Consider the following 16,946-nt stretch of genomic DNA (forward strand, 5'->3'; position numbering starts at 1 on the left):
CCACGCAGAGTTTGGTAGGACTCAAACTGCCAAGGTGTAGACCTTTCCTGGCTTTTAGTGTAACACTACAACCTCAACTTTTTACTTTTATTTACTTATATATTCTATAACAAAACAATCTAATCAACAAAACCCAAAGTTTCCCCCCACCTCAAGTACAAAGTCAGTAGCGTTTTCCAAGTAGAAACAGTTAGCTGTATTTTTTTTTTTCTTTGATTAGGAAAGCTAACTTAGTCACCTCTGCTAATACCATCAGTTTTCCATTGTGGAATTTAATTGTGGAATTAAAATATCTTTCCATTGTTGTACATAGAGCATTATTTGCTGCTGTCAGCACATATAACAAAAGTTCATATTTCCCCCCCCCCCCCAAGATCTTTGTCCATTAAACCTAAAAGAAAAGTATATGGTTTTATCTTTATATTCGCTTTAAGAATCTTCTGTATTAAGATGTGAATCCTATTCCATTTTTTTCTTTTTTGTTGCTTTGTTGCAAGCCCACCAAAGAGGGTAAAAGTTCCTCCTTGACCTTAACAGATTCCATGGACTCCTTGTACTCCTGAAGGCCAAAGAGGGAACAAAGCTTTTGTGCCTTCCAGATTTGGTGAAGATGGAGAGACACCTATCCTAACTTTTATCTGTTTTTGTCACCACAGGGAATGAACAAGTGCAGGAAGAGGAAGAGGAGGAGGAATCCTTCCAGCCCAACCATCCTGAACCAACCGTTAGTGGGGGGTTATCCCTGGAAAGGGCAACAGGGAAGGGTTTCCAAGGCTCCGAGTCGGACGAGAACCCCGAAGGTCCCTCTGAAAACCATCCTGGAAAGGTGACCAAACGCTTTGAGGAGAGCGGCAGGGGTCCACGCGAAAGCTCCTTTCAGGAAGGGATTCCTCGGCACGTCGACTCAGGGGAAAGTTCCTGCAAAAGTTTTGGCCCTCAGGAAATTCAGCCAATGGAGAAACCCCACAAGTGCTCGTTCTGCGGGGCCAGTTTCTACGAGAGAACGCACCTCATCATCCACGAGAGGATCCACACTGGAGAGAAGCCGTACAAGTGTTCGGTCTGCGAGACGTGGTTCTCTCATCCCTCCGAGCTGATGCGGCACGAGGAGACCCACATGCCCGAGAAGCCGCACAAATGCGCCGTCTGCGGCAAAAGCTTCAACCAGAAAGCCTCCCTCATCACCCACGAGCGGACGCACACGGGGGAGAAGCCCTACGAGTGCTCCGAGTGCGGGAAGAGCTTCAGCACCAGCTCCCAGCTTATCACCCATAAGAGGGTCCACACGGGGGAGAAGCCCTACAGTTGCTCCTACTGCGGGAAGAACTTCAACCAGAAGGCCTCCCTGATCACGCACAAGCGGACGCACACGGGCGAGAAGCCCTACGAGTGCACCCTCTGTGGGAAGAGCTTCAGCGCCTGCTCCCAGATCATCAACCACATCCGGGTCCACACGGGAGAGAAGCCCTACGAGTGCCTGGAGTGCGGGAAGCGTTTCGGCAGCAGCTCCCACCTGACGGATCACAAGCGGACGCACACGGGCGAGAAGCCATACAAGTGCCCCGACTGCGGGAAGAATTTCAGCCGGAGTTCCAACCTTACGGCTCACAGTCGGATCCACACAGGAGAGAAGCCATATATATGCTCAGGTTGCGGCAAGAGCTTCAGGCAAAAGGCCTCCCTCATCACACACAAGAGGACTCACACGGGGGAGAAGCCCTTTGAATGCGCCGAGTGCGGGAAAAGTTTCATTTCCAGTTCCCGTCTCGTCAGCCATAAACGGGTCCACACGGGGGAGAAACCCTACGAATGCTTAGAGTGCGGGAAATGCTTTATCTCCAGCTCCCACCTTCTAAGTCATAAAAGGGTCCATACAGGAGAAGAACCATTGAAATGCTCGTAGAGCGCAAAGCATTGCCGATGTGGCACCAGGCTGGTTTCCATGAGACTCTGGCGGGGAATCCTATATCTCTGGGATGGCATAGCATCTGTAGCTCCGAAGGCCGTTCCATTTCCTCGATGTACCATTGAAAAGTTTTGTTTGTTTATTAGTTTTAAAGAACTTTGGTGTGTTTTTTTTAAAATAAGCCCAGGGATGTTTCTGCAAGATCTACTTTCTGGTTTGCTTGGTAAGGCCAGCTGACATGCACTCTGGCCATTGCGTACCTGTGCACACATCATCATGTAGAAGATGCAGGCTTGGCTTGTGTGAACAGCGCTCTGCACTTCCTGAAAGAGGCAGAAGGGATCGTTCATGGATGTAAACACCAAGTATGCAGGATACTTTCCAAGCCAGTGGAGCCAAAGGATTGATTCAAAAAAAAAAAAAAAGTCTGCCTCACATGACCGCTCTACCAGTCTTAGCAGCTGAGAGTGTGACCTAGCCTTGCTATAAGATAGAGCAGGATTGGGCAATTATGGCCCTTTTAGGACCCACAGACTTCAACTCCCAGAATTCCAAGGCAGCCATGCTGGCTCAGGAATTCTGGGAGTTGAAGTCCACAGGTTGTAAAGATGCCGTAGTTGTCCATCCTTGAGATAGAGAATAGCTGAGGGGAAATATGACAGTTGGATCATTGGAAAATGAAGAGATTTTTCTAGATCCTATGTCTGCCATCAAGAGAACTTTTCCCTGTTTTCCCTCAGAGAGAACTCTAAAAAGTCCCTGAGTAGTCACTGCTCTGAATATTGTTAAAGATGTAGGAAATACTTAACCTGTGTATATTTTACACCCCTAAACTAAGCGTTCTCCAGTAATTTCCCCCTTTCTGCCACAAAACTGCAGATTGTGAAATGTGGCCCGAGTAGACGCAGGGAACACCTTAAGGCTGGGTTCACATAACACTCTAAATCAATCTTTCTCAACCTTGGCAATTTTGGACCTCAACTCCCAGAATTCTTAGCAGTGGCGATGCCGGCTGGAGAATTCTGGGAATTGAAGTCCACACAACTTAAAGTGGCCAAGATGGAGAAACTCTGGGCTAAATCCTAACTTCAGGTTGATTAAAGCACAGTTGCTCAATGTTATTCACCTAAACACACTAAACAAGTAACGAGAGCTCAATGAGATGGCCCAGTTCACTCAACTCTCCAAGACAAAGAGAGGTTACACGTAGTCCTTGACTTAGAGGAGCCCACCCATAGTCATAAATCATGAAAATTCTAAGACAGTTTTATGGCCTTTTTGCATAAAGCAAACACCATGGTATTAAGCAAACACTGAGGGCTTTAAGCAAACCAATGGTTTGCTATAGGCATGGTTTTGCCGATGGCGGTTTTCAGCGAAACTGAGGTAAAACGCAGTCACATGACTTTGGGATACTACAAATGGCCGTCAAGGAACCCTTGTTGCCAAGCGCCCAAAGTTTGGTCACGTGATTGCTGGAGGGGGGTGGCCATCAAAACTTCGAATTCGGGTCATAAGTTGCAAGAAAGGTCCATCTTAACTTTGGTTGCTAAGCAACCAGTTATAGGTTGAGGACTACTTTCAAACCCAGATCAGGAGTTACTCCTAGGATGCTTAGGCTCTTGTAATTGCACGGGATGGCTGCTCTTGTATCTCTTATGCAGATCTGGGAAACTGAGGCCCCTTTACTACCAATGAACTTCTGTCTGGCTCAGGAATTCTGGGAGTTGAAGTCCACGAGATCATAAAGGGGCCAAGGTTGCCCGCCCCTGCTCTTACACGTCAGCACTGCATCCTGTAATGTTTGGAGACTTATGGACTGAGATGCCAGCAGAACGCAGGAGTAGATGGCATGAATTTGCATTGCCCCTCTTCTTAATTTCTATCATCTCTCCCTTTACGTGTGTAAAAAATGGGAATCGGGATACATACTTGCCAAAAAGTTTGCGCAAGGGAGAATTTGAGGAGTATGACGTGTTTTGGTGAGGAAAAAAACAATCATTTTCACACAAGTTCACACATGCGTGACTTGAGCAATGTTCTCATTGCAGAACATGGGGACTTGGAAGAGATACAGTGACATCCGGTCTCTAGTGAACCTTTTCACCCATACGAAGTCCTTCTTTAAAGCTTCGTGCATCCAGCAAGCATGTAGTTTGCATGTCTGAACTGCTCCAGGGGGTGTTTTGTTTATGTTCTGGAGAATGGGGTGTGTTCTCCCATCCCCGTGCCCCCGCGTGCATGTGGGAAAATAGGGAAGAGAGGGGGGTCTGGTTCATTGCAAAGAAAGGAACTTACAGACAAATAGGAAGGAAGAAGCTGGGGTATGTCGATATCAAATGAGCGTGATGGAAAGGGAACATACACTGGATGTAGAAATTCTGCACACCCCTGTTAAAATACCAGATTTTTGAGATGTAAAAAAAAAAATCAGACCAAGATAAATCATTTCAGAATTTTTTTTCCACCTTTAATGTAATATATAAGCTGTACCATTCACTCGGAAAACAAAATTATTTAGTGGGGAAAAATTTAAAAAAATAGAATGATGTAGCTGTATAAGTAAGTTGTTCACACCCTCTTATAAGTAGTGATGTGGCTCTGTTCAGAAGTAACCAATCGCGTTCAAACTGATATTAAATAGTACATACCTGCCATCAATTGCAATGACTCTGATCAAGCCTATTAATGTTCAGCTGTTCTAATGGGATTTTTTTTCTGACGTTTGCTCAGTTGCCTCTTACAGCAAAAGCTTTGGTCTGCAAAGAGCTTACAAAGCATCAAAGGAACCTTTTGTTGGAAGGTATCAGGCAGGAAAAAAAAATACATAAATGTTTTCGAGGCATTGGATGTATCACGGAACACAGTGAAGACAGTCATCAACAGTGGAGAAAATATGGTTACAACAACAGGGTCATTACCAAGAACCGAATGTTGTTTCAAATTTGATAAAAAGAGAACACTTTTGAGATTTGAGAGGCTGCCCAAAAGGCCTACAGCAACATCAAAGGAGCTGAAGGAATTGCTGGCAAGTACTGGTTGTGCACTACATGTGAAAATAACTAATACTTTGGGAGAAACAATCGCCAGCCATCAACACCCCAGTCAGCATTTAAAAAGCCACATACAACAGGCACCATATAAATATCACACAAGAGAACAGTCCAAAGCACACATTCTGCTAGAGACAAGTTCCCCGAAAAGATGGGCTCCGGCACGAATCCAAAAGCCTTGGATGGAAAACAACTGGTCCCAGTGACCGACCCAGATTGGATCCTCCAACATTATCCTGGGACACGTATATTTGCCTTCACTCATGACAATCTCCCATATTCGTCATATATCTAGACTGTGCGGTAGCGGGGCAAAATGGAAGCCTTTTCTTATTTAAAAAAAAAAAATCCTATCAAAGCCTGGCTAAATTTTGCGAAAACCTACATTTAATTTGACAAAAGCATGTGGGAGAAATGTGTTATGGTCTGATGAGATCAAGGTCGAACCTTTTGGCCATTAATTGCAAAAAAAAAAAAGAAAAATGTTTGGCACAAAAGCAACATTGCACATTATACCTGAAGAAGCATGATGGTGGCAACGTTAGGCTTTGAGGCTGCTGTTCTTCAGCTGGAACTGGGACTTTAGTCAAGATGGAGGGAATTATGAACATTTCCAAGTGTCAGTCTATTTTGGCAGGATACTATTGAATACTATACTATAATGCTATTCAGGCCTCTGCTGTACTGAAGATGAAGAAGGATTTAACCTTCCAACACAATGATCCAAAGCATTCCTCCAAATCAATAAAAGAATGTCTTCACTAAAAGATCCAAGTTTTGGAATGGCCCATACCTGAATCCAATTGAAAACGTGTCCGGGGAGGTGTAACTTCAAGGGGATTGGGCATGGGAGATGCCTTCACAATCTAACAAAGTAGGAACACTTTTGCAAGGAAGAGCGGACAAAGATTTCCAAGGCAAGATGTGCCATGCTGATAGCCTCCTTCCCCGCAAAAAACTGCATGCTGTCAGAAAAATCAAAAGGTGCATCAACGAAGTATTAATTTAAGGGTGTGCGTCTTTACGCAATGCTGTTGTACATTTTTATTGTTAGTTTCCCCTTGAGAATATTTCAGTTTTTGAAATGAATTGTGCAGCTTGCATGTTACATTAAAGATGGGGAAAAATTCTGAAGTGATTTTTTTTTTTGGATCTGTTCTTTTTTTACATCGCAAAACCTGGCATTTTAGCAGGGGTATATAGAATTTTTTTTTAATAGGCACTCTACATGTTATACAAAGCAAGCCTTGAGCCAGAAAAGAGCTGCATTAGCCTATGTTCCCTTTTTAATGTTCTTTCTTTTTCCCCTTTGCTCTCTAGATAAATGAGCACAAAGGTGAAGGAGCAACTCTGTAATGTTTCTTCCACTGTTTGGGTCAGTGAGATTGAAAGCAAGAGAGGATTCTGGGAAAAAAAGAGAAGTTGAGGTTGGCAGTCTCTTCCTTCCTAGCCCTTAATTTCTGGAAACCAGGACTGTACCAAGCTATTTAGAAAGTTAGGGGGTGGGTTTTCTGGCTTAAGTTTTTCAGTAACACTTCTCCGATCTGTATTAACACCAATTTTATCATTTAGGGCAATGCGTATCAAACTTGGCAAATTTTAAGATGCGAGGACCAACTCCCAGAATTCCAAGTTTGAAAAACATTGGTTTGAAGCTTCTCTCAGTCTTTATCTGCTTGTTTACATGGATTTGGGTTCATTTATATGTTGGGAACATGGACTCTTAAAAACAGTTCCGTGGAGAACATAGTTGAGTAAAATTGATACCGTCCAACTCCATAAATGGTAACCTATCTCGGGGCACCTTAATAGGAGTTGAGAAGGGGGAATCTCAATTTGTCTTACAGTAATCCTGCTGCTAGGCTAGGCTAGGCTAGGAGGCACATTAAGGATCTTGGGCAGGGCTGTCAAACTCAAGGCCCGTGGGCTGGTTGTATCATGCGCTGGCCACGCCCACACCCGTTTAGCATTAAGGGGGAAAAGTGATATGTCATGTGACGCTGCCACGACGAAGTGAGTTTCACACCCCTGATCTATGGGGTTACTCTCTCCCAGACAAAAAAAATGGATTGGGAAGGGAAAGATTTACAACACACCACAATGTGGAGACTGTCCAATAGAAGACAGCACATAGCTAACCTTGGTTGTTCTTAGAAACAAACTAAGCCAGCATGAGTTGAGCCTCATTCATAGGGAGTATATTTTAGTCTCAGCTGGCAGTTTTGCCCTCGAGGTATTTCTAAGCGAGAAGGTTCTGCGAATATTCTCTGTATTTGCTTAGTACTCTTGAAATTCCTAGTTGGGTGATTATAATAAATTTAAATAAATAACAATAAACGACTGTGTAGGAATGCTGTTCCCCTTATAATCATAGGATGTTCTTTCGCCAATGCTTGTCCTCTCCCGATGAAGAAGAAAATGGAGATCCCTCACACACACAGCTCTGAGTCCCATCCCATCTGATTTGGGGTTCTGTGTTTCATGAGGCAGGAAAGATTTGAACACAGGTCTTGCCAGTCCAGGAGAAGTTCCACAAGAGCTTTGCCAACCTGGTGCCCTCAAGATGGTTGGGCAGAAGCTCTCACCATCCCCAGCCAGGCTGGCCTCGTCCAACGGTGAGCGTTATAATCTGTTGCTGCTGGAGTGTTCCAGACTGAAGAACAGTAGGGTCGAGCCCACCTGCATCCCAGAATTAAAATTGTTTTAGTGTGTATCTAGCTAGAAGAAAATCCCTTTCTTCCATGAAAACGGCAACAACAACATTCAGTTATGGTCCTGATTAAGCCGCTGTGTCTCGGAATCTGCCTTTCCTCCAAATCCAGATTAGCCAGTGCTTCCTTCTGAGATGCTTGTGATTCCGCTGGCCTTTTCTCCAGTTCTCTGGCTTTCTCTTTAGATGAAACTTCGCCTTTCGCGCCCGCCTGTAGCCCCTCAACCTGTATGCATGCCTGCTTTATTCGCACAGAGAGGCACGGAGAGGGGTGAGCTCTGCTTTTCTTCCCGTGAACGTTTGTGATTCTGTAGTTGTAAATGCATTAAAAGTATCTTTAATTTATCCACGGGTGTTTTCTTGTCGGTTATATCTTACACTTTTTTTTTTTGGTGTGGACTCTTTTATTTAATTACCTCAGGGATAGGAGAGACACATGGCTCTGCTCTGTTAACTAATACAACGACTATTTTATGCTACGCTTATTTATGGGGAGATGGTGGTTTCTTGGCAAACTCAGCTCCCTGAGGTAGCCTGGAGCTTCTCTGCTATCCTGGTTTGAATGCACCCGTTAGAACAGGGGTGTCAAACTCAGTTTCACTGAGGGCCGCATCAGGGTTGCGTTTGACCTTGATGTGGCCAGGTCAATGTCACTCATGTCAGGGGCACCTGTCCTAAAGCAGGACTTTCCTCAGATCCTCCGTCTGATTATAATCTCTCCATTCTCCTTTCTTCTTCCCCTCTTCCCTCCTTTTTCCTTCCTTGCTCTCTTCCCATCTTTCCTTATTTTTGTCTTTCCATTTGCCCTTTCTCTTTCCCTGTTCCTTCTTGTATGCTCAAATGCAAAAGGGGAAACATTTCTCCTTTTGTTTTTAGTTTGTTTTGCTAGCCCTCTGCCAGTAAAAAATGGAGCCCGGCACACGGCCCTCCCGAGCTCCATTTTCACTGGCAGAGGCACCGCGAGCCAGTCCTTCGCTGTTTCAGAGTGGCCCCACAGGCCAGATGTAAGCACCCTGTGGGCTGGACGTGGCCCACGGGCCTTGAGTTTTACACCCCTGCTTTAGAAAGTTCCCTCTGGTGGCGGTGGAAACTTTCGTTGTCCAATGGAAAGACGTGGGAAGAATTATTGTATGCCAGCTTGACTCCCTCTGTGGGGGAAATAAGCAGTGATATAAATCTGATTAATAAGAATTCAGGAAGCAACTGAGAAGGAGAGACTTAATCTTGTCCTCCCCATAGATTGAAGCCTCTGTTATTCTTATTTATTTATTTATTTATTTTATTAGAAGTATGGCTTTATATGTGAAGATAAAGGGTCAAAAATTAAGTCCGTGCCGGAGACAGGAAGTGGATAAACCTGGGAGGTAGAGAAACTTGTCCTTCTTGGGTCTCTTGTCCTCTGTTTTGGAGCCAAATTCTCAGCACCCACACTCAACATAACTACTGTGTTTCTCATAAAATAAGGCCGGGCCTTATTTTTTTTTTTGAGCCCCGAAAAAACGACTAGGACGTCTCTTCGGGGGTGAATTAATTTCTTCCCCACCCCACCCCGCGCACCAGCACCGTCTCCAACAACAGCATCTGAGTCGCTCCCTGTTTCCCCCGTCCCCGTAACAACAGGAAAAAAAAATTGAGGTACCTGGGAGCGCCGCGCACTGCGTTTTGGTTTAATCTCGAGTGGCTGGGTGGGCATGAGAAGAGCCGAGTGAGTGTCTCTGCTGCTGCTACCCTTGGTGCTCCAGCCTCGGCCTCTGCAAGTTTGCAAAGGTCCCAGTGCGCAGCCCATTCCTGCATTCCAAGCGCCCAGGCCGAGCTGCAGCTGTCTCTCTCTCGCCAACGCCATCTCCAACAACAGCGGCAGCAGCGGCGGGAACTGTGGAAGTTACAGAAGCGGCTCCCCCACCCGAGAAGCGGCTAAAACACTTCCACAGTTCCCACTGCTGCTGCCGCTGTTGTTGGAGACAGCGCTGGTGAGAGATGGACAACTGCCTGGGTGCTTGGGATGCAGAAACGGGCTGCGCACTGGGACTTTTGCAAACTTGCAGAGCCCGAGGCTGGAGCACTAAGGGTAGCAGCAGCAGAGACGCTCACTCGGCTCTTCTCACGCCCACCCAACCACGCGGGATTAAACCAAAACGCAGAGCACGGTGCTCCCAGGTACCTCAAAATGTTTGTTTTTTTTCCTGTTACGGGGACGGGGGAAAAGCGGGAGCGACTCAGACGCTGTTGTTGGAGATGGCGCTGGTGAGAGAGGCGCCAGCACCAGTGGGAACCGTGGAAGCTATGGAGGCCTGAAAAGCAGCTGAAACACCGGACATCCACGCTGACGCCGCTTGCCTGCTGACCCGGGTAAGGGAAGGGTAAGAGACCCCTCTGTGCTCCATCATGATTGGCTGTTAGGAGCGGCTGATGGTGAGGCGTAGCTGCCCGTGGGGCACTCCTAATGGCAAGTTGCCCCCCACCTCCCCCCCAATTTCACATGTTTTAAACTAGGCCTAAATTTGGGGGGAGGGGCTTAATTTCATTTTATGCCTAGAAAACATGCTGGGTCTTCCTATTGGGGGAGCATATTGTTGGAGAAACACGGTAATAATCTAAATTGTTTCAAAAGTACCAGGCTTAAAGCTCCGAGGGAAAATACCAGTTCAGTAATGGGCTGGATTTGAGATTCAGTTGTATTTGCAAACTTTGGCTTCATCTTGATTTTTAAACTTGTCTGCACACAGCCATGGTGTTTATGAATGACATCAGGTACTTTGTCCCCTTGATCTGTGGCAATTTTTGTTCTTGCAGAACTTTTTAAAAAAAATTTATTAACTTATCACATCTAGAAACTCCCCATCTCTCTCCCAGAGCGACTCTGGCATTGTAGAAATGAAATGTTAAAAACAAAAAAAACCTGAATATATAACTTTTTAAAAGAGGTACTGTTTCTCAAACCTCAGCAACATTAAAATATATGGACTTCAATTCCCAGAATTCCCCAGCTGGAACTAAATTGGTGTATAACCAATAAACTTTGGCTTTATTGTCCAGAATAAGCAGTGTCGGCTTTGAGGAATTTGAACGCCTTGTTGAGTGCCACCAAATCTTTAATATTTGGGGGCTGACAATAGACGGAGCCAAGGGATCAAGAACTACATTAAACATGAAGAGAGGCAAGCCATATCATTATTGACTGCCATGATGTTATTTAATGAGACAAATTGATTGGGTGTTGTCTACTCTAGCCACAGAATGAAGACACCAAATTGCAATCCAAATGAACAAAATATCACGGGAAGTCGCATCTTAAAAAACAGTCCATGAATTCATTTTGGACTATTTTGGAGTCCTTTCCAGCATTCAACAGAATTAAGGTGCTGATTCTGATTATCTTCGGCTAGCTCCATAATAATATTCATCTACCAGAATGTTCTCAGATGCTTGTCTATTTTTTTTAATGTCAGGATTGAGATGGGTGCGTTTCAAGGGTATTATGCTCTGTAGCCTTCTGGCTACTTTTGCTATTACTATTTCAATGTCCATATAAAGCAGATATATTGGTTGATATACTGCATATCTGTGATGACCCAGGGTGGAATGCAAAAGCAACAGAGTCACAAAAACAGGTGAAGTCTCTTTAATTCCTTCAACTTGGCTTCAAAGTTCCAATTATCATTGACTGGAGGAAAAACTCCCCCACAAACAGTTGTGAAAAGGAAGAAATGCCGTTTAAACTCAAAATACATTTAAATTATAAATAGAAAAAACAATACAAACCACACTGAAGCAATTAATGAGACAAGGCAGGATAAGGGCTTGAAGACGTCCACAGATATTGAAATACACACACACTGGGAAGGACGCCAGAACTCATATAAGAACTGAAAGACTAGAATTATTTCATGCTTTGCTTCCAGCACTGGGCCATGCGCAGTTTGTCCTTTTAAACAGTCCTCACAGCTGCAGCCCATGAAGGGGATCAGGGCCCCTTCCTCCCCCGTAGACCACGCCATTCCCATTTCTCCCTTATCCTCCCCTAGAATGAAAAGGGAATGGGCCTGGGTCTTCCTCTGATTGCCCACCCAGCCTGTGCCCTTCCCCAGTTTCCTCCACAATGTAGCAGAAATTTGGAGTAGTTCAGAGAACCGGCAAATGCCACCTCTGACTGGCTTTGCCCCCATCTATTCTCTGCCTCCCGAGTCCCAGCTGATTGTCTGGGACTCTTTTGTTGCCCTGCACAGGAGAATGGGGCTGGAAAGCAGGTTAGTGGGGTGGGGAGGGAATGGAGGTTTTGCAATAACCTTCCCCTGCCACGCCCACCAAGCCTCGTCCACAGAAATGGTAGTAAAAAAAGATTGAATCCCACCACTGCGAGTGCCTGACAGGTGATCTAGGATGGGGCAGGGGTCAGAATTTCAGAATTGGGATCACTAAGCAGCCAGTTGAAAGTGAAGGACTGGTCTGTATTTTGACCCGGAATATTTTGCCTGCACTGGTTATTGCTTTCACATCAGTGGTGGGATTCAAAATTTTTTACTACCAGTTCTGTGGGCATGGCTTGGTGGGCGTGGCAGCGGGAAAGAAACTACAAAATGCCCATTCCCTTCCCACCCCACTAACCTGCTTTCCAGCTCCATTCTCCTGTGCAGGGCAACCAAAGAAGACCCAGCCGATCAGCTGTGACTCGGAAGGCAGAGAATAGATGGGGGCAGGACCAGTCAGAGGTGGTATTTGCCAGTTCTCCGAACTACTCCAAATTTCTGCTACAGTTTCTCCAGAAACTGGTCAGAACCTGCTGAATACCAACCTCTGGACATGACTGCAACCAGCCTATGTTTATGGCTGTTTGCAGCCTCTCAGAGTCAAGTGACTGTGTTTTAGAATGGTGGTTCAGCTCACCCAAGCCCGTTTCCACGACCTGATTACAAACACCTCATGGGGACCCGTGAGTTAGAGCTTGCAGTTGTGGAGGATCAAAACGGGAGGTCTGAGAAGAGACTGTAAAAAACGTACGCTACTCATCAAGCTTTGCCAAAGCCCGGGATTGAACCAGGGACCTTTAGATCTTCAGTCTAACGCTCTCCCAACTGAGCTACTTCGGCTTTCCTCTTAAAATGATTGTAGCCCATGTTAAAGTGGCATCATCCAATTTTGAAAATAGCAGGGCAAAATTCACTCCTGTTCAGTCAATCAATCAAGAACAGAGCTGGAAGGGACCTTGGAGGTCCTGTAGTCCAGCCCCCTGGCTCAAGCAGCAGTTCCTATACCAGGGGTCCCAAACTTGACAACTTTAAGACTTGTGGACTTCAACTCCCAGAATTCTCCAGCCAGGCTTAAAGTTGCCAAGTTTGGAGACCTCCGCCCTATACCATTTCGGACAAGTAGCTGTCCAGCCTCTTCTTAAAAACCTTCAGGGATGAAGCACCCACAACTTCTGAAGGCAAGCACTTCCATGGTTAATCATTCTCACTGTTAGGCATTTTCTCTTTAATTCCAAGTTGTTTCTTTCCTTGATGAGCTTCCATCCATTTCTTCACTTTGCTGAATAACTGTTCTCACAATCAGAAAATTTCTCCTTCGTTCTTGGTTGGATCTCTTAATAAGCCACCATCCATTACTTCTTGTCTGCCCTCAAGTGGTTTGGAGAATACTGTAAGTTGACTTTCTCACCTCTGTGACGTCCTCTCACCCCCAGTCCTTCTTTTCAATAGGCTAGACACCCATTCCCTCCATCGTTCATTGCATAAATGTTGCATCACCTCCATGGATATTCGCCCTTACAACCAACAGCAGAGATGCTACAACATGGCCACCCCCTACTTATTTCCCTTCCTCCCCTCATCCTTCTGCAGTTGCTCTCCACAGGAACTGGGCCTGCTTCCTGCTCCACCGGATCCCACACGTTCCTTCTCACCCCCACTTTCCTTTTACTGCAAAATGTCCTTCTGGCATTTCTCCACAGATTGCAGCTTGTTCTTGTTCCACAATAAAGTGGAAGCTCGGGTGGCAAATGCTTCTGTTCGTGACCAAATTGGGTGGCGAACAAAAAAAATCCAACTGATTTTTGAATCAGGTCACGATTCAAAAATCAGGTGGAGAATAAAATCAGCATTCAAACATTCCCTTTCCATGCCGATTTCCCCTTCAGCGCCAATTTAATAAGGACTGCAGAAAAAAACAATTACTACCCACCTGCCTTCAACTGAGGACCTGTATACTGCACGAGTCAAAAAGAGAGCTGTGAAAATATTTACAGACCCCACACATTCTGGACGTAAACTGTTTCAACTCCTACCCTCAAAATGATGCTATAGAGCAGTCAGTGCACATCAGAACAACTAGACACAAGGACAGTTTTTTCCCGAACGCCATCACTCTGCTAAACAAATAATTCCCTCAACACTGTCCAACTATTCACAAAGTCTGCACTCCTGTTACTATTAATCTTCTCATCCCTCCTTATCACCCATCCCCTCTTACTTGTGACTGTATGACTGTAACTTTGTCGCTTGTATCCTTACGATTTATATTGACTGTTTCCTAGTATGATTTGATTGCTTATTGTACCCTATGACTATTATTAAATGTTGTACTTTATGATTCTTGACTCTTGACGAATGTATCTTTTCTTTTATGTACACTGAGAGCATTTGCACCAAGAAAAAATTCCTTGTGTGTCCAATCACACTTGGCCAATAAAAGAATTCTATTCTATTCTATTCTATTCTATTCTATTCTATTCTATTCTATTCTATTCTATTCCATTCCATTCCACTCCATTCCATTCCATTCTATTCTATGATTCTTGATGAATGCATCTTTTCTTTTATGTACACTGAGAGTATTTGCACCAAGACAAATTCCTTGTGTGTCCAATCACACTTGTCCAATAAAGAATTCTATTCTATTTTATTCCATTCCATTCTGTTCTATTCTTATGATTCTTGACAAATGTATCTTTTCTTTTATGCACGCTGAGAGCATTTGCACCAAGACAAATTCCTTGTGTGTCCAACAACACTTGGCCAATAAAAAGAACTCCTATTCTGTTCTGTTCTGTTCTATTCTTATGATTCTTGAATCTTGACGAATGTATCTTTTCTTTTATGTACACTGAGAGCATTTGCACCAAGACAAATTCCTTGTGCGTCCAATCACACTTGGCCAATAAAGAATTCTATTCCTATTCTATTCTATTCTATTCTATTCTATTCTATTCTATTCTATTCTATTCTATATATTTTTTGTTTTGGTCCGTGCATGTGCAGACGGTTGTGCTTCCAGTCACGACTAAATCAGGTTGTGGTCTAAATCCTGAAACAGATTACGGTCGCAACCCAAGACCTTTTTTTTCCTAATCTGGGCAGCTAGAAGCTGCAGAGGTAGCAAAGATAGAAGAACTTTCTCCGAGCTGCATTTGCCCCCTTTTAGCTTCTAGCCACCCAAGCTAGAAAATGAACCTCAAAGCTGTGAGGGAGGACACGAAGCTGGGACCAAGCTCTCCCACCTATGGTAATAATACCAGTGTTAGTTGCAAGTCGAGGACTACCTGTAAAATTTAACATTCTGTAAAAGGGGTGTTAGGAGATTTAAATTTAGTAGCTGGAGCATTGAGGTTGTGCATTGAGCCAGAACTGAAGAGTGCTGGCTCCTACGTGAGGTAATCTGCACTGTGATTGGTTGCTTGCTGTGGACATAGAGGGGGAGTTTCCCTCCACCCCACACCTATTTCTCCTATGCCCTGTGCACTCTGTGATTTACCTCATGGTGTGCCTGCTGTGTTGATTTCCCTGATGATGCTCCCGTTTGCCAGACTATCTAGTTTGCTGTATATATAGATGTAAAATACATTTATTTATATAAAACTATATTGACTCTATTTGGACGCCTGCTGAGCAATTCCCTGACAAGGAATCTCTAAGGCAAGGGCCCCCCAAACTTGGCAACTTTAAGACTTGTGGACTTCAACTCCCAGAATTCCTCAGCCAGCAAAGCTGGCTGAGGAATTCTGGGAGTTGAAGTCCACAAGTCTTAAAGTTGCCAAGTTTGGAGACCTCTGCTCTAAGGCGGAAAAAATTCAGACGCCTCCTGGGATTAGCTGATTTATAATTAATAATTTTCAAAGTTAGAATCACAAGGTTAGGCAGGCAATAGCTGCTCAAGACCACAATTTATGGATGATCCATGCCCGCCCCCCCAGTTTTTACAGACACCAAAGCTGAAGAATAACATCCAGAGTAACATCCCCGACATACAAATGCTCCCTCTGTTCTTTTCAATCTCTGCTGGTTACTATTAGACCTCATGCCAACTCTTATCTGGAGACGTTGAATGAGGTCTGGCAGGATTCTGGCTTCAGATGCACAACCTTCTTTTTGCGCAATCCCGTCTTTAAATTGGCTCACAATCGACCCCAGGTTTGCAACCTGTAGTTTGAGGATCTCGAGATTTAAAAGCAAGTTTCTTCAGGTGAAAGCTTGCACTCATGGAGGATCAGGTATTAAGAGGAATGGTCTGAGATTGTTAAAATTGTGCACTACTCAGAAGCTTTGCCAAAGCCCGGGATTGAACCAGGGACCTTTAGATCTTCAGTCTAACGCTCTCCCAACTGAGCTACTTTGGCTGTCTTTTCAAAAAGATTGTAGCCCATGTTAAAGTGGCATCGTCCAACTTTGGAAATAGCAGGGCAAAATTCACTCCTGTTCAGTTCAATCAGGATAGAGCTGAAAGGGACCAAAGGAAATAATATGGTGGCGATGATGATTTGAACCTGGTTGCAGGATTGGCAAACTCATAAGTCAGTGGAAAGATTGCTAGAACGATTAGATCACAAAAATTACAAAAATGTAACCCCGGGTTCCATGGATCTCCCCAGGGAAGCGTGAACAATAAACACTGTCCCTTTTGTACACACACAGCGCAGGATTATACAAGCATACGTAAGAGATGGAACTCATCATGCAATGTCAGGATGCGCATTTTGTCCCGATGAAAACTCTAGACTTTGTCAGGTTTACCCAGAAAATGAAGCATTTGAGAGCAGTTCAGGAACGGCAGCTTCAGGGCTTCTGGCCAGTGCATTACAAGGAGCTGCATATTGCACATTTATTTAAAAATTAAATTTAAAAAAGTCTCTGAAGCAGCAACATCAGCTAGCCAAACATCCCCCCACCCCCATTTTGGATAGAAACCAGATCAAAATAAAAGATCTACTTTCACCTAGCAGAGGATGGTTTCGATCCATCGACCTCTGGGTTATGGGCCCAGCACGCTTCCGCTGCGCCACTCTGCT

General features: G+C 44.6%; 1 protein-coding gene and 3 non-coding genes across 8 annotated transcripts in view; 1 reads left to right on the forward strand and 3 right to left on the reverse strand.

Annotated features, from left to right (window-relative positions):
• Positions 1–8,014, forward strand: part of LOC113451752 (uncharacterized) — a 40,198-nt gene extending 32,184 nt beyond the window's left edge. For all 5 annotated transcript variants that reach the window (XM_087927947.1, XM_026723140.2, XM_087927949.1 and 2 more), the window contains one exon: positions 657–8,014. In XM_087927947.1, coding sequence (XP_087784073.1) covers positions 657–1,903 — 1,247 coding nt within the window. In that variant the 3' untranslated portion in view covers positions 1,904–8,014. The remainder of the gene's footprint in view (positions 1–656) is intronic.
• Positions 8,015–12,683: 4,669 nt separating this feature from the next.
• Positions 12,684–12,756, reverse strand: TRNAF-GAA (transfer RNA phenylalanine (anticodon GAA)). Its single transcript has one exon. It is a non-coding gene; the product is annotated as a tRNA-Phe (tRNA).
• Positions 12,757–16,204: 3,448 nt separating this feature from the next.
• Positions 16,205–16,277, reverse strand: TRNAF-GAA (transfer RNA phenylalanine (anticodon GAA)). Its single transcript has one exon. It is a non-coding gene; the product is annotated as a tRNA-Phe (tRNA).
• A 597-nt stretch (positions 16,278–16,874) lies between these two features.
• On the reverse strand, positions 16,875–16,946 carry TRNAM-CAU (transfer RNA methionine (anticodon CAU)). The gene has a single exon. It is a non-coding gene; the product is annotated as a tRNA-Met (tRNA).

This window comes from Pseudonaja textilis, chromosome 2 (assembly GCF_049901715.1).
Source record: "Pseudonaja textilis isolate UNSWEBS1 chromosome 2, rPseTex1.2, whole genome shotgun sequence".
Classification (NCBI taxonomy): domain Eukaryota; kingdom Metazoa; phylum Chordata; class Lepidosauria; order Squamata; family Elapidae; genus Pseudonaja; species Pseudonaja textilis.